The 20,472-nt window shown below is 42.4% G+C and overlaps 1 protein-coding gene across 2 annotated transcripts in view; it reads left to right on the top strand.

Moving 5' to 3' along the window:
• The window catches only part of CREB3L2 (cAMP responsive element binding protein 3 like 2), a 76,585-nt gene that overhangs the window by 29,657 nt on the left and 26,456 nt on the right, over positions 1–20,472 (top strand). For both annotated transcript variants that reach the window (XM_063154107.1, XM_063154106.1), the window contains exon 2: positions 10,267–10,483. In XM_063154107.1, the coding sequence (XP_063010177.1) occupies positions 10,267–10,483 (217 nt within the window). The remainder of the gene's footprint in view (positions 1–10,266; positions 10,484–20,472) is intronic.

Raw genomic sequence — 20,472 nt, 5'->3', positions numbered from 1 at the left:
TTATTTCAGAATGGGAGAAAATTTAAGAAGCTTATCAGTTATTGTGGAATTGTAAGCATAAATTAGATTTCTCTTCCTTTTGAAAGTTCTTGGGCTATTCACTACTCTCTTCCCTTTTCCATCTCTTCCCTTCCTCAGAAATGAACAGTAGGTAGGTTAACTTGCTGTTGCTTTAGTTGCCTTGTTTACATTTAAATATTTTTGTATTATTTCTTACAATCTATTAATATTGTCTCTTACTGAAAATAGTTTCAAGAACTCCTTAGAAGCTCTATTTAGAATTTTCAGATGGAAGTTTTCTAGATCTACTAATTAAAATGGCCAACTTTGAGTAGCTGTTTTTATATTCTCTTCCATTATTGTTGGAATAAAAGTCGTTTCATTACCATCCTGTGGGATGGCTGTATCATCTGGTCTTATATAAAAAGCAGTAATTCAGAACCGCCCCCTCCCAGGAATATTCAATTAAACATTTTGATCTTCTTTTTTTTCCCCTCAATAACTGCAGCCAAGCAGTGGCCTGATCTATAATTAACATTCTTCTGGATCCTGACAAACTCAGGAGCAATCTTTCTCCCTCTGAATTGCATTTTCTATTAACTCTTTCTTGTTTTCTAGATTCTGATTTATATTAATTCTCAGTAATTTTTCCTTTCTCTCAGTAGCTCAAATATATAATATTTATGTTCCCATGGTAAGCAGGTTTGTTTTCCCTGTGTGGTTTTCTCTTCCCCTGCCATGGTGAGGTGGCAGTGGTTTTGCCTTTCAGGTGGGGAGGAACAAATGAGAGAAAGCCCAGAGCAGTCACGAGAGTAAACACTGTAATACACTCAGATTTAAATGGCAGTGCACAAAAGTCAATGACACTTGGCAAAAATACACAGCTGGGGATGGAGGAAGTTCTGGCACAATCTTAATATGCTGCTTATCTGTCACTGGTTTATTTTATCCCTTTCCAGGAGCTGTGACTTTGACTTTTCCTGTTGTTTTCCTTCTGCTCCCTTGCTTTTCTGGCTCTGCTCCTCCACAGTCTTTGCCTGCAGTTTGCAGCTTCATTTCCAGTTCTGCTGCTCCTCTTTATGTCCTGCAAGGGGATGAATGAGTAGCTTGGCCTCAGTTTCACCTGCTTGGGAGCAAAGGCCTGGAAATGGAAGGTACAGAGAGGAGCTGGAGATGAAGGAGAGGGGTGCTCTGAGTGGGAGAGAGTTAAAAAAAAGAAGTGAAGTGTCAGGTCACAGACAAATAAATTATGGCAAAACTGGTTTAAAAGTCTCGTTTGTATTCCCAGGACTCCTGAGGAGAAAGAGCCACCATACCTCTTGCTAGATAACCTGTTCCACAAGTCCCTGCATCTCTGGAAGGAAGCAGAGAGGAAAAACAAGCACAGAAGTTTGTTTTTATTTAAGACCTGGTCTTAGGATACAGATGTTTCCATCTACTGCTATCTTGGGTCCTGAACCCTGGTCCAGTACCACTCATGGTTTATTTATTTATTTTTTATCAAACTGAGTGAAGTAATGTTTACTGGCTCTGGGACAAAAGGCTTGTCATAGGAAATTGGAATACCAGCTCTCAAATGTGGGGTATCTTAAAATGATTTTTCCAGACACATGCTTGTAAGTGTGTATTTATTTGATCTTTTTCATATCCTGTCTTCTTTTTTTTTCCTTTCTGCAGATTTCAGCAGGGCTTCAAAACAAACTCTGTCTGCCTTTGACACAAGTAAAAAACAAGTGACCCACCCACACTCTTGTTGTGACATAAGATGAAATGTGTCTTCCCTCAGAGGAAGGGTCCCAAAGTACCAGTGCTGATGGAAGCACTGGTCCATACAAAATGAGGTGTCAAAACCATTTCTGTGGGTTCCTGTGTGGATTTCTGCAGAGTTAAAGCTCTACAGGTGCAATGTGGGTGTCCTGAAGTATCCATCTCATGGTGCAGAGAACCACTGGGGGTGGCTTTAAAAGGCAGGGATTTTTGCTGTGGGATGCATTTGGTGGGGCTGGCTCATCTGAAGCAGCTCCAGTGTCATGGCTTCAAAAACCATGTTCTCTTTCAGGTGCAGGGTAGGGATGTTCTTGGTGTTGTCATCACCAACTACTGTCACACTGCTCTTCGTGAGCTTGCTGGGGCAGCAGCAGGTTTGACATTAGACTTGCTGCAAACTGGGAATGTTTTGTCAGTCAGGGATGGGATGATAGCAGCTGTTGATGAGGTCCTAGCTCTGGTGCATCCACGGTGTCTGGGCTTAGTGCAGCTCAGGGGAAGGGTGAGAGGTAAGTCACATCAAACCTCAGGATGTTTCTGCTGAAAGCAAGGCAGAGAACTTGTTTGGAAAGGTGTTCTTCAATGTGATTGTTTGTTTGACTGTCTAGTGAGGTCACTGGAAGAGTATTAGACACACAACCAACTTTTTTAGTGCACAGTACTTAATGTGTAAGCCTCAGTGACAGCAGCACTGAACACAAAGTCCTGCCAGTGTGTTCCTCTCTCTGCCCTGATAGCAGCTATCTGTGTGATAGACACAGGTCCTGCTGGGCAGGGTCTGAACCCTCTGGCAGCTCAGGTCATTGCTAGCCAAAGGCTGCTGATCCTTGAGCTCTGCAAGGGTTGGGCAGCTCATCCCCCTGGGTAGGGCAATATGACCTGTTGATTTCTTTACATTTGTTTCACAGAAGCACTGCATTTTTTATTCTCTCTGCTGTGCTCAGGCACCTGTTTCTTGAGTTCAAGAAAGGGTTATATGTTTGTGTTGTTTTATTTTTTTTTACTATAAACACATCTGCAATCTCAACCATTATGTGTATGAATTTTTGGTAGTTTTTATAAAAGCTAATTCATATTTTCCATAATCAACTTAAGGTGTCTGCATTTAGGCACTTGATAGTCTGACTCTTTAAAGCTGAAGAGTGCCTAAATAAACATTGAGGAGTTTAAATTTGTGTCTTTTCATGCCTCAGCTTCTGTTCTTGAAAACAAACAAACAAACAATGCAGCAGAACACTCCCCAACCAGTACTGTAAATCTGTAAAACAAAGACTACTAACTCTTTTGAAATAACATGCCCAATCTCTCCTTAAACTACCAATGCTGATCATAAAGCCTTACTTATTTTATGGTAACGGACAGCTTTAATTAAAGGGCAGGATTTTGATGGGTAGTGTGTAGGTTTGCAGCCAGCATTAGGAAGAAGAAGGAATGATGGCTCCTGCAGGCTGGAACCCTGCCATTTAAACTTTGCAACCATTAAAGAAGAAACACTTTTGAAGGAAAGCATCAGGATTTTTATTTTAAATGTCAAGTGTCTTGTCAGTCAGGACTAGCAAGCACTGCTGATAGAGCAGAAGTTTTTCCTACCTACACCAGTCAGACTAGTGAAAGATCCTCCTTTGGAAGATACTAATTTGGTCCTCAGGGAGGAGGCTGCTGAGAACACTTGAAACATGAAACATCTGAACTGGAAAGCATCTGTGTTCTGCAGGAGGTCCCCTGCACTAATGGGAACCTAGACGTGAAATTATGATTTTTCTGAGGTTCCCTAGCAGTATTAGTGGTTATCTTTTCCTGCTTCCTGATATAATTCTAAGTCTGCTGGGAGTTGGACTTGATGATCTTTATGGGTTCTTTCCAACTTGAGATATCCTGTGATCTCTAAGATGCATGCAGGACTAGCGGATTCTGTTTAAAATACAGGAACTGTGCTGGCTGTGCCCTTTACAAAGGGCTCATCTGTACCCATCAACAAGGGATGCTGTTGCAGGGGGCCTGAGATGTATTTTCTTTGCTTTCATCCCCTCCCATTTCCATGTTGAGGGAAGATGTTAAGTGAAGCCAAGTGCAGTGTGCCCAAGTGGTGTAAAACTCTCCTATAGTGTTAAGATCTATCTCCTCTCAAGAAGGAACTGGAGCAACCATGTTCTTTTAAAAATGGCTTTAAGTTGAACCAGCTGTGCAAGAGCAAAATGTGTTATCCCTGCTGCTGAGCTCTTGGGCAGCAAAGAGGGCCATAAATGTCCACCAATGAATTGTAAAATTTGTATGCAATCTGAAAACTTTCTTCACTGTTTATTTTTTGGCTTAACCCTGTGAGTTCCACGGAAGACACTAGTTTGATGTGAAACTTGCAGTCAATCCAAGTTCCTTCCATAGAGCCTGGAGGTGTAGCTGGGGTGTAACCAAGCAAATTAATATTATCTCACAGCAAATAATATTTGACTGATGCTGTATGGCTGGAGCATGGGGAAAAAAAAACCCAAACAAACCAACCAAACATACCTTTCTTCACCACACAGCTTTTAATACATAACTGGTCCCTTTAGGTATCTTGTGTGGGTGCTAAAAATCATTGGAGACCCCAGGGGGTAAGTTTTGTAAGCTGAGCTCCCCTCCCTGTGTGGTGTGAGCCACGCTGGCTGGAGGTGGCAAGGAGAGGCTTGTCCCTACTCTTGGTGGCTTGTGAGATGCAGATGGGTCAGTCAGGCCTGTCCTGCAGCTCTGCAGTCACTGGGCTAAGGAACTGTGACCCTGCTGCTCACTGGGTCAGGGGAAGGGCATGGAGACAAATAATGGAGAGGTTCAGTGTTCTGTGCTTCTGCTGCTCAAGCTGGTAAAAATTATAAGGCATTGGGGGGGTGGGGAAAGAGCTGAGAGGAAAAAACAGCTGCATCTGACCTGAGAGCCTAATCCAAATGCTTACTTGCAACACAGAATTAGTAATGTACTGTGAGGTCTCAGTCAGGGACTCACATGGGGGAGCCTTCTTGAAGGGATTCCAGCTCACTGACTCACTGCTCTTGCCCCAGTGACTCACTCCTCTGGCTTTGGCTTCTTGGGAAGGGGGTGGGAAACAGCAAAACATGCACCCAGCCTGGTGAAAAAACCCAAGAGCTGTGCACTGGGAGAAGGGCAAGGGAGTGTGAGAAGGATTTTCCTGTTTTGCATGACTCCCAAGAGGCTTGGGCTGGGAAGGAGCAATAGCATCCTTTTCTCTTCTTGCAGACAGTGGACTTAAAGGGCTGAACTTGAGGGTTGTTTCTCACCCTTGCCTCTGCTGCACAAGGGCTTCTTTCTTTCTTTCTTTGATTTTTGTCTTTCTTTCTTTTAACCCATATTTAGTCCTCTCTAAGAGTTTCATTTAGGTTTTAGTTATCTTTTTAAATACAAGATATTTTTTTGATGGGAGTTGTTAAAGAAAAAAGTGAAAGAATATTTTGGAAGGCAGGCAAAGGAGTAAGCATGGTTCTTGGAAAATCCCCCTGATAAGTTAAAAAAATGCACGTCTGCTTTGCTGGTTGTGGGGTGGAAATATTTGAGTGTTTGCAGTGGAAATGTGTGCATACATGTGTACATAATGGGATGGATTATAAGATTTGCTCAGCATGAACTTCAGCATTTCCAACTGTGTAACCTGAGCAAGTTGGGAAGATGTGCAGATTTAATTACCATGTAAATCTATTAGCTCTGAATTTCCTGGCATTTGTTTTGCTTATGACACAAGCTGTATGTTATTCACTTAGTGGATTTTTTTAAATCTCTCCATGTTTTTTTTTTTTTTAGTGTTTAAAGTGAGTAAATGCTGGTGTGAGAGTCCAAACAATTGTGTCTGCTCTTACAGTGGAACTCATTGCTGGTTTCAAATACCAGTTTTGTGGTCTTCATATTCTCCCCCAAATGAGGGAATTTCAGTGTAGTTACTGAGTAGGCATTACATGATTTTACAGTATAATAAAGACATAAAACCCAGGCTTTTTGTACCTACAGGTGAATGGTGAGATTTTTTTTTATGAGTGGCTGTTGTGTACCTGGGGGGTGACAGATCCCTTCAGGATGGGGAGATTTTGGGGTGACACAGGAGGGAGCCACTAACTCCCAGGAGGGTGATATCTTGAATTTATGGGTGTTTATAACCATGGCATGTTGCATGGTTGCCCTGCCCTGGTCTGCTGGGAGAGCTGGGCTTGTTTTGCAGTGTGCAAAAGGTGCTGTCACTGCAGCTCCCCTCTGGCATGGCTCTGCTGGAAAAGGTGGGATTGTGCTCCTACAGCTGGTGTGTGACACTTGCAGCTGATGCAGTGCATTTTCCAGGCTCAGCAAAGCCTGCTACTTGCTTAAAAAATTAAATATAATTGGGAAACGTCATTTTGGGCTCTTGACTTCTCTGCATTCCTCTTTTAATGAGTTCTTAGAAAGTCAGTTTTCTGAAGATGACTTCAATTTTAGGCATGGTAACATCATCTTCGAACAACCAACTGGGCTAGTGCTGCTCTCATCTGGCTTCAGGTCAGCTGGAGGAGAAGCCAGCGCTGCCATGCACCTTGCAAAACCTGAGTGCTTTGCTTCACAGACCTTCATTTGATCAGACAAGAAGTGAAAAAGCCCCTGGTGCCTGAGGCAGCTGGAGAAAAGGGCCTTTGTGTGGCAGGAAGGGGCAGATGCTGTGCAGAGCTGCTGCCCGCGGCACAGCTGGTGCGCAGCCAAATGCTCCTTTCCAAGAGCTGCACCAAAATCCCCTGTGCACCCGGATGTGGGAGCTTTCCTGTGTTTGCTCACTGCAGCAGCATGGCTGGAGGTGTTTGTGTTCCCAAAAACACCCAGGATGTAGCCATAGCTCATCAGGCAGATGAGTGCTGAAACTCCTCAGGGCTGCCTTTCCTTCCTGTGTGTAAACAGGAGTGCTGCTGTTTTGTTTTTCTTTTCGGGGTTCTGGGGGAAAGGGAGGTGGAAGATAAGGTTACATCTGTCCTAAATCCCTGACTTTTTACTGAGGTTAAAATCCTGGCTGAACACATCTCTTTGCTATGTGGTGAGAACAGTTTAATAATTCAAACAGACTCCTTGTACTAACACATGTCTGCAATTAGTGCTGGGGCTGCCAGTGGGGTGTGAGGATAGCAGGAATCTGGCAGCTGAGCTGTCTACAGAGGTATTAACAACAAAAAGGGAAAAGAAGAAAAACAAAAGGCAGATTCTCAGTGCAAGTGCTCTTTCCTCTGTTTTTTAAATTTTTGTAAAGGTGAACTCTCTGGGTCAAAGATGCACAGCTGAAAGCTGTAGACAAATAATTTCTTTCTTTTGCAAGCAAATTTATATACAAGTTCTAAGGGTCAAAGTCTCAGTTTCCTTCCCAAATTGCCCTTTTGTGTTCCTGAGCACAGGAGAGGTTGCTACTGTGTCAAAATTGAGGGTTGGTTATTCTGGGGCTTTCCAGCTATGGAAGTGGTTGAGGTGCATGTGGAAACAGAGAGAGGAGGAGGAGAAGGGGTGGCAGTGGGAGAATGTGCTTTGAAAAGAGAAGGAACAGCTTAGGTGGAGGTGGAAGTTTTGGGGAGCAGGAGGTCTGGCTGCCCCCTGGGTGGTTTCTGCTTTAGCTGCTGCTCAGATGCCTTTTCTTCTTTAGTTCTCTAAGCAAACATTCAATGAGACAATTGTTTTATTTGGGACAAAAAGTGATCTAGCTTTAAGCCTTCACTGTAGTAGAGAAGTGTTTAACATGTGAAAAATTCCTGTAAATCAAGGAGCCCATGATTTTTTTAAATCAGGGAAGTCCACATCCCTAAAATTGTCTGTTTGATGAGTTCCATAGCTGCACAGTCTGACCTGTGGCAGTCTCTATTGGCCAGTGTACAATGTTACATCACAGACCATTAAAAATAAACTTGATCCTTATAATGAAACTAAAAAATCATTTTAGAAACCAGCCATTTATTTGCTCTCAGATAATTCTATTATAAATGCATATTCTTTTCTTGCTCACAGCTTGCTGCTTTGCAGCTGCATGTGAAAAGGAGAAAGCACAAATATTGACAAATGTGTTTAACATCCTTCCCCACCCTGAGGTCCTCTTTCTCTCTGGTTTTCTGAAGTTGAATGTTTGTTTCCTCCTTGGCTTTTCCTGAAGTGGTTTGAGTAAAATTCCCCATTCAGAAAGGAGAAAAAATAAATAAAATCTGATGGGCCTAACTTCAGTCAAATGGAAAAGTAAAATAAGATTTGATAAGATTTTATTCCATATCAAAGTAGTAATAGGCAGAAGGCTAATAAAAATCACTATTTGTGAATTTGCCAGAAATAGCTGAGTAGCCTGTGACCATGTTTCTTTAATCTGAGTCTGTTAAGTTATAACATCTAAATAGTCAGACTAAGTCAACACATAGGTATGGTGTTTTCAAGGATGACATCCCGAAATTGGATGATGCTGGTGGTGAAGCAGCTGCATGTGGAACCATGGTACAAATACTGCAGCAGCCATATTCCAGCATCTGCTACTCATCAGTCAGAGTAATGCATGCAAGAATTAGAAAGAAGGAAATGCTCCAGCTATAGGAAAATATGTAAACAAATATAATTGACTCTTGCATTGCTCCAAATGAAAAGAAATGTGTAGACTGGGGGGAAAAGCATTGTCCCTAAGAAAGGCACTGCTTTTTTATAGGTTCATCATTGACTTCTTTTATGGATGGGGAGTTGTTTCTGTGTCTTTTTTACACGTTAATGGCTGCCTGCCCTGTTTTATTCAGTGTCTTTATTGATGTATCAGGATGTTCAGCTACTCTTGTGCATCCTTTTTCTTTTCTGTTTGCATAGTGGGGTGTTGTAGTTTATATCCTTATGGGGAAGCACCTGGTTGTGAAGTGCTAGTGAGTCCTTGGGGATGAAAATTAAAATAAATGAGGCTTCTAAGGTGGTCATGGTCCTCTAAGAGTTTATTAGTGTTATGACTTACAGTAAGTAAATATGAGCTACAAATCTGTTTTGCCATTTGTAAAGGCTTTTCTTGATCTGGTTTGTTACTCCAGCATAGCAGCTGTGGTCCTCTGTTTATTGCCTTGTATTCAGTCAATATTTTCTTTTCCTCATTGTCGGTCAGAATTGACTCAAGACTTAGTGATTTTGAGAAAAGGCACAGTTAGCATTTGGAGGAGGTGCTTGAACATCCAGGAGCTCTGTGAGAGCCAGCTGTGCTCAGGGTTTTCAGCATGAGGCTTCAAGGCCACAGGTGCTGCTGGAGCTGTGAAATGTGAGGGTGTGAGCACACTGCTTCCCTTGTGGGTTTGCACAATATTGACTTGTTTAATTCTCAATTTAGCCTACAGGAAGCTGAATCTTGAATTTCAGTGTTTGTTTCTGCAGGAGAGAGCATGATGAAGAGCCAAGATCAATACTGCTTGCAAAAACTAAACAGATCAAACAAACTTGGACTTTTATAGTATCATGCCTGAGCTGACAAAGATTCCTATATAAGATGGTAGATAATGGCTCATTGTTCAGAAAATCTCATTACAATTCACTGTGCAAGTATTTTTATCTAAAAATAGAATTCTTTGTTGTCAGTGAGATGAACAGGAATGATTTGTTGCTGTGCAGATTTTTCATCTGTCAAAGATATAGTTTTCTGACATTGGAAAGAAGATGAAGAGACAGTTTTTGGTTATTGATGGGAACTGCATTGGAGTTTGGAGGAAATAGATTGCAAGGTTTGGTTTGTATTCATTTTGAATAATAAACAAACATGGAATTACTCTGCTGCATACAGATCTAACGTGCTGCTGGTGTAAGGAGTTCAGTGCAATAGACAAAGTGGTAATTAGTACTGGCTGTCAGGAGCTTTAGCTCTGGGGCCTAGAAGCTGGATATGGGCTCTAGGTGGAATGCTACTTCTAAAATAGATACATAAATCAACCAGGAAACTCATTTTGTAGCAAATGTGTTAATTGCTTGGCTGTGGATGTGCATGGACCCGTTTTCCTGGAGCACACGGCATGTTCTGCACAGCTAAACCAGTCATATGTGGTGTCAGTCTGTGCTGGAATGTGTTTCATTTTTCTTCTGTGCTTCAGTGAACATTAACCCCCTACATTCTATTCCACAGACAATATGTTCTGGTGATAGATCCTGCAGGATCTTTCACTCTGAGGGAGATGTGCTTTCCCATTTTTTCCAGTGTGGTGCACTGTAGTGAGTACCTTTGTGGTGGCAGGAGGAGACTGCTTCAGGACATGAGTACCATGCTTCCATTTTTGTTGCACTTCAATGAGAGCCTCTTCTGTTGCAATGCATGCCTCTGAGAGGACTTTTGTTCTAGCTGTAGCTCTTCAGCTTGAAGCAGTGGTTGGAGGAGGAGGTTGTTAGACAGGGCTGGTAGATCCTGCTGCTGACTGGCACGGATGACCAGGGCACATACAGAATTGTTCTCATCTGTTCCCCCCTGGGGTTGGCATGACAGACAGGCAAGGAGATAAACTTTCCCCTGCTTTTTTGTCTCCACAGCACTTCACAGAGTTCCTGGATGAATTTTCACCTGATGTCCTAGGCCAGCTGTTGAATGATCCCTTCTTGTCTGAGAAGAATGAAATCATGGAGGTGGAACTGTCTCCAGCATCGCCAGCACCCCTCATCCAGGCTGAGCACAGCTATTCCCTCTGTGGGGACTCCCGACCCCAGTCTCCCCTGACCCACATCTCCACTGATGACAACTTCAATGAAGGTACAGCACACTGAGTCCCTGTTCTTTTGTTGTGATGATGCAGTAATGAAATGCTCCTGGTGCAACTGTGGCTGTGGAAAATGGTGATGCATAGAAATTGATGAAAACCCATAGCATTTTTAACAGCTACCTGTAGTTCAGCAGTTATGAACATCTGGAGGAGAAAAAGGGGAAAGGCAAGAATGGTGGGAGGAGGAGATCCAACCTTGTTCTGGTGTGAATTGGTTGGTGGAGGAGCAAGACCATGAGTATCTGGTAACTACAAGGAATAATTACCATGCCAGACTTTGACTCCTAAAAATTGGTTTATCTTCACAATTAGCTTTACAGTACAAATCAGTGGAGTATTAAGCTGCATTAGAATAAAAGGGAGAGAGATTAGTGGTTTTGGCTAAGCATTGACCAGCTAAACTGTTTGTGAAGATCCCCCAGACAGGTCTTCAAAGGCAGACAGTTTTATAGTCCAAAATGTTTGGTTGGAGCAAGATGAAATCTTTTAGAGATTTGACAAGAGGACAGCTAATAAAACCTGTGAGAAGGATTTTTCAATGTGAGACAGGATTTTTGGAAATAATTGGGAAATACAATCTACAGAAAGTTTTCAATTTTTCTATTTCCTAGCTGTTTTATTGGAATATTTTTAAATTAACACACACAGGAGATATTAATTGTGGAAGGGAAAGCAAGCACAAGGACCATCAGAAACGAAGCTTTTCTGGAAGTTAAGTTAGGGAGAGGTTTCAAATTAGGCTAAAAGTGAGGGGAGTTTCCTTTGGGGAAAATTCCTGAAGAAATTCATACTGCTGAGACCACTGTAATAGAGCTGTAGTCAAATGATGTTTTAAAAAGCCAAGAAACATTAACAAGTGGGTTTAAAAATAGAAAATGAATGGAAAACATTTCATCTTATGTTCACTCTGCAGAGTGTTTCATAAGAGGGGAGGAGGAGTTGTTCTTGGTGTTTGGGATTTTATTTAATCCTAACCCCAGAATCATGCTCATGAGTTTTCTGCACCTGTTGACTTCAAAAGAGTGAAGCTCAGAGAATTACTTAAGGAAATTGCAGTATTAGCGTGAACCTGGCTGTCTGATAGATATTCAAAAGCATCACCCTGATGATTTTCCATTCCTTGAATCTGTGAGAGAAGGAAAAGAGGATTTTGTGGATGGCAGTACTGCAGGGCTTGACAGTGGGGCTTGAAAGCATCTCTGTTGTTAGACAGTGAAGGTACACAGTGCTCCTGATAACTCCAGTGGAGGCCAGTCCCCTGGGTGGGGTAAGGGCACAGATACTGGGGGCAGCAGTGACCTTTTGGGGACCAGAAATTCAGAGTGTGGAGGGGGAGGTCTGAATGCTCCAATCCTCTGCTGCTGGGGAGCTGGGAGGGCTTTTGTGGAGTGGCAGGAGCTGAGACATATATGGAATATCCCCAAAATTTGCGTTTTCCAAATACCCATCCCAATGGGCAAATTGGTGAGGTCTTGCAGTGTTTTCATGATTTTTCCCTGGTGAGGGATGGTTTTTCAGCTTCAGCATGAAGGTAGGCTGAGAAAAAGGCCAGCCTTGTTCAGTACATGGGTTTAAGCCTTATGGTGTATGTTTCCATCTTTTGTTTCCCCCCCTGTTGCAATAGGACATGAAATGAGCGACACTCACATGCTGAGATGTTTAAGGCAAAAAAGGCACGTTCATTTCTGGAGTTCAATATTTTTAGAATTCTAAAAGTAACCAAGGATTAGAGGATGAAATTGCTACCTCTCCAGCCACACTGGTCAAAACAACAGTCCATCAATTCTCTTCTCCAGAAAGGAATGCAAAACAATCATAATCTACATGAAAAGTGCATGAGAACTTCCATTAAAAAATGTAAACATCAAAAAGCTTAGAAAAACTTTAAAAGAACAGAGCAACACCCCCCCTGCCCCAAGTCTTCCACCACCTTGTTTAAAATGTTATTTAGTGTTTCCTCTCAGCCAATGTTATTTAATGTTTCATTTCAGCCATTATGGTGGAGTGATTGGTTGCTCTGATTCCATTTTCCTGCCCACTCCTGCAGGGGAATGAGTAATTTCTGCTGGGAGCTGTTTCTTGCTGGCCTCTGCTCGGCCATTACCGTAATTTCTGCAGCTGCTGAATTGACCTATTCCTGTAATTGTAAATTTTATGTAAAGTTTTTCTAAAAAGAGCTAGAACTGTAAAACTTAGGAAACTCATAAGTTTGGGTTTAACTTTTCCAAGAAGTCCTGTTAAGTTCAAGGTGTGTGTCCATAAAGTCAAGGTCCAAACACTGGCTTTCCCCACTTTCTCTTCTGACCTCACTGTATTGAGGCCATTTCCCCAGCTTTGTACAGAATGACTTTTTTGAATACTTGCAGCCTGTTGCTAGTGTGGGCTCTCTGAAGGTATCAGTTTTAAAGCACATGTGTACAAGACATCTGGCATTTAATACATTATTTGGTTTCTTCCCATGATAAGAATCTATTCTTAGATTCAGTTTTGCATAAAAGATACTAAAATTACTACTTTAAAACCTTTGCATAAAAAGTTTTAAAGATACTGGAGAGAGAGAGATTTCTAGGCTTGACTTGCCTGCTTGCAGCTGGCTGATCACTTTTGTTTGCCTGAAGTGATGAATAAGGCATATGGGGAGGGCTTCATGCTGCAGCATGAAAAAGGAGGCTGTGTCCTGTGTACAAACTGTCCACACCAGCTGCACTGCCACCTCTCTCCCACCAGGTTTCTGCCTTCTAAGTTTGGGCCCTGGGATTTCTGAAATAACTGCAGAGTGTCTGTGGAGAAGGACAGTGGGTAGCTGTGGAGTGGAAAATGCTCTTGAAAGGACATGAAGAAGCTGGGAGGGCAGACTGGGAATAGGGCTGATTGGTAAGGGAGATCTCATTGCAGCCTTTTGAGGCACAGAGTAATTTTTGACTGCTGTAAAGAAGCAAAGAAAGAAGCCTGATTTTCTATTGTGGTTGGGGCAGGTTTGTCTTGAGTTTTGCAGTCTCTGTAGCCTTTTAGAAAGAGAGGGCTGTGGGTCAGACAGCCAGGAGCAAGGCAAGACCCAAGTTTCAGCAGGCACTATGGTTATTCTTGTGACTAACAGGCTCAAGAGTGTAGGCCCTTTCCCTGCCCTCCTGTGCTTGATCTTGTTAGCTGTGGGCACAGACTTTGGGGCTGTGGCTGTCCCTTGTTTTGGGCATGTGAGATGCATGCGTGACAGAGCCTGCAGCATCTCTTTGGGGCTCCTCATCCTCTGAGACCAGTTCAAGTGCTGGGGGTGTGTTGTGGTGGATGTGTGTTTGATTTTCCTGGTGTTTTCCACTTTGTGAGCCTGGCAGGGCAGAGCCAATGGGCAGCTGGCTATTCACTTGGATGCTGTGTCTCAGATTGTGCCCAAGTTGCTGGGTGCATTCCTTCCCCAGTCCCTGCAGGGCTCTGCTTTTGGGGCTGGTCTGGGTCCCTACCTGCCCCTCCTGTTGGTGCTTTCCTGCTCAGGAATGCTTTGAAGTTACTTTTGGATTTGAAGAGGCTTGTCTTGGCTGAAGGTTTGACAGACTGATTGCTGAAATGGTGTGTTTGTGTTTTACTCCTAGCTGTGCCAAAACTGGGGCTGGCCCCAGACTGTAACCTGTATTGTTACTGGGTTTTTTACTGCTGAGGTTATGATTTTCTGTAATGTGCTTTTAAAACTCGAATTTTCTTTTTCAACTTTTAAACTTCAAGTCCATCTCCATACGTGGTTTGGAAAAGAAAAACGCAAACAAATAAGAAACCCAAACGAACCAAACAAAACCCCCAACACCATGGCTCCCACTTTTCTCCCTTCAACAATAAATCCATCCCTCATCTCAGGCAGGGCTATGAAAAACCCTTGCTTAGGTATGGAGGTCACAAGCAGTAATCAGTGTCATGTGCTGTTTCTGCATAGAGGCACCTCTGGGCTTGAGGCCCAGGTTGGTGTTCATGTGGTTTTTTGTGTCCATGTATATGCACACATTTAATATATATGTGTATATGTGAGTCATAAGAGTTTTATTATTTGTATTACGTTGTATTACATATCATAATTTATTTTCTATATATAGAGAGGTAAAATGCCCTGCTACTGCCTGTTTTTGTCCAAATACTGAATTGATGTAATGTGAACAATGAAAATGGGAATCGCTGCTGCCCTGACTTTAAAGAAAACAGAAATGAAAGAAGAAATTCACTTATGCTTTCAAAAGTTATTGTCAAAACCATACTGGTAATTTTTTAGAGCATATTCCTGCAACTTGTTTTCTGTGTCATTTTTTTTTCTTTTGTGTGTTTATTTAGGAAATGAGAAAGCCATTTAGTGGGAGTGGTCTGTGTTTGTATTGATTTTTATGTGGAAAGGTAGCAGTCAATCCTTGTCACCATCTGCAGTGTTAAAGTCATAGAAACATAGAATACTCTGTGTTGGAAGGAACCCATCAGGACCATCAAGTCCAGTTCCTGGCCCTGCACAGGACACCCCAAGAATCACACCATGTGCCTGAAAGCATTACTCTGTATGAGTACAACTAAATTCATACCAGAGTATGAGAAGATTTTTGAATTTCTGTATATCCAGGGTCCGCAGTCTCAACAGATCACTCTGCATCAACCCTGTAACTCCTACTTGAGCAGCAGCATGTCTGAAAAATGCTAGTTTTGATTTAGAGGTGGGCGTTTACTTATGGTTACTGTTAATTGTCAGCTTTATTTGCAGTCTGGCCTCCAGTTCCACACAGATGAGATCTCATTATAGCCTTTGTTTCTTTTACAGAGCCATCTGCTCTCTGAAACTTCTTTTCCTAGGTGTTTGTAGGCTGTGATTAAGTTCTCTCTTGACTGCTGCTTGGATACAGTCTGAATGAACTGCACTTCCTTGGTGTTTCCCCCTGGGTGGAATCTTCTGGACCTTCACCTATTGCTGTGCCTTTCTCAATACAGGGACCTTGGCAATTTCTTTTTCAAACTCTTTGTCAAGTGACGACAGGAACTGATTTCCCAGGAGTTGTTTCCCTGATGATGCATGTTAGAGGAATACTCCTCCCACTTCCAGTCTTGCTGTTTGTCAAACCAGTGATCTCATTTTTTCTGTAGTGTTGCACTGACAGCTTGTGCTCACTTAGTTATGTACTGTGAACATCATGTCCATTTTCATGTGTGTTGAGGCCATAATACAGATCTGCCTTCACAGCATCTATGTGGGGTGTGAGGAGAAAAACTGGTTTAACTTGACCACAGTGCTTCTGTGGATAACTTTCTCATACCTGAAAAGAAAAAAATCATAATCTTATATAGGACATTTAATGTTATACAACTTTAAGGCTGTAAATCCAGCTACCACCTCAGTCTGTGCCTGGCTCCCATGTATATAAGGGTGATATGTTTTTGTTTCTATCTTAGTAACTTAGATAGTGTTGCACATTATCTGTGGGTTTTACATGGGCTCCGTGCTGGTCAAAGAGGGGATGCTGGTATGAATGCTGATCATTTGTTACAAAAAAAGCTATTTCTGCTATGCATTGTAATTACTGTGTATTACTGCTGCTTATCTTTGCCCCTTTATTGAATTTTCCCTTCCTGGCACTTTAGAAAGGACCCCAATGTTTGGTAGTCAAACAGTGTCCCTTTTGTCACAGCCCTTCTGAGGGCTCCGGTTTCGTTATTTGCGGTGGGAGCGTGTGCGCGCCGGGAGGGGGAAATGCCATCTGAAAAATCTGTGAGAGGAGCTGTTTGTGGATGAATGTGGGCTCTCACCTCCCAAAGGGGAGAGGGGGAGAGGTAGAGGCGTTGGAGTTCAGCATTTCAGGCAGAATAAACAGGGCTTGTGTCTGACAGGGAGTGTTATGTGAGCCCAGAGCTGGGCACTGAGAACCATCCAAACCCAGGGCAGTGAGAAGGAAGCAGTTATTTCTCCAATGCATATTTCTCTAAAGCTGGGGACGCTGAACTTCCTTCCCTGCAAGTGGCACGTCCAGCAGCATGCCCAAAATGTATGCATCAGAAGCCCTTTTGGGCTTATGGTGCAGAAGTGCTTCTCTGACAGATCAAGCAGACATTTTCCCTAAAAACAACTTGTGAGCCTCTTCCAAGAGGTGCTTTCCCTTGGCAGTTAGCTGGCTCCCAGCTGGCACTGTTCTGTGGTGGTGACACCCCTAGGTCCCACTGTATAGAGGTACTCCCCTCAGAGGGAGGATTCAGGTGAAGAATTGTGCAAAGGCCAGATTTGCACACAGGGACCCTTGGTACAGTTTAAGCACCCTCTGCACCAAGGTGTGTCATTAACATGTGGTGAGTTGAGCCTGAGACTGCACATGGTTATTTCAGAAGCCAGGTGGGCTGTGCATGCAGGCCTGTGGTGCATGGTGACAGTGTAAGTCCTGCCAAAAGGAATTAGTTGAAACCCTATTGTTCAAATCTGTAACACAGCTGAAAAGGGAGGTTATTTAAGTGCACTTGGCTGGAGAACACTTTGACTCATTAGGGAACTTCCTGCATTACCCTGTTCAGAGATGACTTTTCTGATACCTGTGCAGAGAACTTTGACTGATAGTCTGTGGTCACCTTAAATTTTCAGTTTTGTTTTTCTCCACGTTACTTTATCATTGCTTGAACTTTATTATTTATCATTGCTTGAACTTTACCAAGGAGGCAAAAGCTGCCTCTTCATTCTGGTGATACAGATAAGGATATAGCCCTTAATGATTCTAGAGGTCTTTTTTGCACACTGGTTTGAAATGTTATTCAGTGCATGCATCTGTTCTCTGTGATGGAGATCTGTAATGCTGGTATGGGCTTTTATCCCCCTCAAAGATTGGGTTCAGTGATACACCCTTCATGTGGGTTGTTTACATAGTGGTGCTATCTTACTTTTTACTGCAGGGGAAAAAAGGGTGAAAGTCAGGTTGATTTTCTGGGTACTTGGATTCTCTGTACTTGAGAGATGCAGAGTGCATCTCTCATTTATTTAAAAACGAACAATAAATGCACATGCAACTTACTTATCCACAATAAGTGTTTCTGTAAACTCTAATGAAAAGTGCTGAAAAGAATGTGGGGAGCAAGGGACACCATTTTATTTATTTTTGTAAGTTTTTCTGTACATCTATCAGAAAGGGTGGAATTTAGTCAGTGTTGGAGAAGATCTACTGTTTCACAGGAAAGGAAGTGGTATGTTGGGCAAGATTGAATAATTAGTTGGATAGAAATAAAAAAAGAAAGCAAAACCTTCTGGGAACTCCTAATATTAGAAGAACTGTACTCTTGAAGTAAGCATTTTTCACCTTGTTTTCCACTTTGCTTACCCTGCCTTTCTATAACATGTCCATGGAACAAGAAGAGAAACAAAATTTTGCAGTTCTTCTGAGAGATATGAATATCCTAGAAAGCTGTACATGGTCTTATTAAGAGACTATGAAGAATTTTTAAAATATGTGTATAAATACAGATATATAAAAAAGGTTTTTTATATAATGGTATCTATTAATTCTGACATGTAAAACCACAGCTGTTGTTGGTTGTGTGTTTTTCACGTGTGCCTAAATCACACACAGTGATTACAGCTGCAGCTGTGGTGCTTGGGGGAGCACATTTCTGTTGACAATCATCATCACAGTGTGTGAGGTGTGCAGTGGAAGATGTGTGCTAAACAAGTCTGCAGGAGAAGAGGCACAGGCTTGATGACAGAAGAAGCACACAATAGCTTTCTGAAGAAATGTAATTTTAATCTTGGACACAGGAGATCTTAGGTGCATGTGTCACAAACCCTGGGTGGCTGTGATGGATGGGTTTTTTGGATGGCTGAGTTGAAACTCTGGTGTTTAACTTGCAGCAGTGGTAGGTGCTCACAGCCCAACCTGAAAGCATGCTAGATTTTGATCAAGTGTAGTAACAGGGCTAAATCATCTGAAAAATCCAATTCCAGTTGTCTCCAGCTGGCCATTTGAAATTACTAGTTACTTTTTGGTCTTAGTTACCCCATGTCTCACTTGAATTTTCAGCTCCACTGTGAAAATTAATTCAGATTGTGCAGTGTTTCCCTAGGAGAAAATTAAATAGCCATGCAGCAACAAAATTTGGATTGTATTTGGTAAAGGAGAGGTGAGGCTGTGCAGGAGCCAGTGCAAAGAACAAAACATAGAGTATCTTCTCAATTAGTGAAGCACCATGCATTCTGCTTGTTGGATAAAACATGGGTTCTGTAGAGAAACTGTTGGGTCATGTAATTAAATCATTCCTATTTTTAGGTGTATTGGATGTGCAAAAGGACACAGAGCTAAACATTCACAGGTATTTCTTAATACTTGGGTGCTTTGCAGCCTGAATGTTCAGTTCACCTGTGCAATTTACCAGCAGTAGGGCATTACAGGTAGGAGTGTTAGCTGGGATTTTGCCAAGTACTGTGTGGACTCCCTAAATTACATGTTCCATGTGCCAAAATGCCTAGCATTCATGGACTTGGGAAAATGTAGGTAAAGGGGAATGCTACTCATCTAAACAGTCATTGCATGATGGAGTTCTGAGGTTTGTAGAAAATTTCAGCTGGGGAGGGAACTGACAGCCAGGATCACTTACTCAACAGTGAACTGCTTTGAAGTCTGAGAAGAGATTTTTCAAGAGGGCCAAAGTGACAATGCTTAGGATGTGTATTTTCTTAGCCATTTGGAGAGCCAAATCTCATGTTTAGGCTGTCTTGTCTCAATATCTGGATGAGTTGCAGCATATTTTGTTTCACCTTTGAGGATGCAGTGTTGCCCTATTCGTGTTTGTCTAGAATTCATACCATCATGAAGATCATCCTCTCAGCTTCTTGTTTTGGACTGTGGCTCAAGAGTTCACAAGTACCTCATGGATCATGTCAAATATACACATAAACACCTCTAACTCCTTTACACTAGTTATTTACTCTTACCACAGCACATCGTGCTTGATTTGGTTTGGAGAAGACACCTTTTACTCCAGTGGGTCTCTTGAGCCATCTCCTGTTGTCCTTTTCATTCCAGTATTTCACATGCACCTTCTTTCTTGTTCTCATTATTCTGTGAAAACTCTCTCGTGATTCTCTGAAATACTCTTATCTTGGAGGGTGTGCCATACCTCTCTGCATGACCACTGATCTATTAGCCTGCTCCATTTCCCCTCTTTGCCTAAGTTTTTCTCATTTTGTGTTACATTCTCAAGGGCTTTGGGAGAAGGGTTGCCACTGCTAGTGCAGTGCTTGGCAGAGTAAACTAAGATGCTAGGGAACTATTATAAGAGTAAACTAAGAACGATTTTCAGATAATTTCAACCTGTTATTCTCAGGAAGAGGAGAAAGGAGAGTGGGAAATAAATCCCTTGGAGCAGAGAAGGGTTGTTGGTGACTTCAGAAGCTAGAATGTGTCAAAACAAAGTTACTTGTAGCACAACACTCCCTGATCCAGGTAGGGAATGTGTAACTTCGGAACTTGGAAGAGAGGATGGGGGGGAGAAGAGTATCAAGGTGAGATTTAGGAGAGTGTCAAGGTGAGATTTGAGCAGTCCCCATCCCTTCCTTTCAGGATTGTTCATCTGGAATGACAGCTGTCACCATGCATTGTCAGAGAAGTGCCAGATGCAGTTGTTGAGAATGATCTCAGTGCAAAGCGCAGCGTGTTGCTGTCCTGGAAACCTCTGTAACCCTGCAGACTGGTTAGACTGGCTTAAAGCCCGCAATAACTCTGAGCAGTTTATGCAGATCTAAGTGGTGATGGCAGGGATGTCAGGTTAATCAGCAGAGTTGGCTTCCAGAGGAGTAAAATGAGGGATTCCAGAGGAGTGAAGTGACCAGCCAAAGGCCAGCATATCTTGCTGTCTTAGAGCAGCTGAATATTTATGATGAGTCTGGGGATTAGAGGTGATAAACATCATAAAGTGCAGCCTTAGATGATGTGCCCTGTTGTGCTGGTCACCCATGGCTGGATTTCCCTTCTACTTTCATGATGATACAAATTTA

Source organism: Melospiza melodia, chromosome 4 (genome assembly GCF_035770615.1).
Source record: "Melospiza melodia melodia isolate bMelMel2 chromosome 4, bMelMel2.pri, whole genome shotgun sequence".
Lineage (NCBI taxonomy): Eukaryota > Metazoa > Chordata > Aves > Passeriformes > Passerellidae > Melospiza > Melospiza melodia.
Note: the sequence above shows the minus strand (reverse complement) of the source record. Positions and strands in the feature narration are given on the sequence as shown.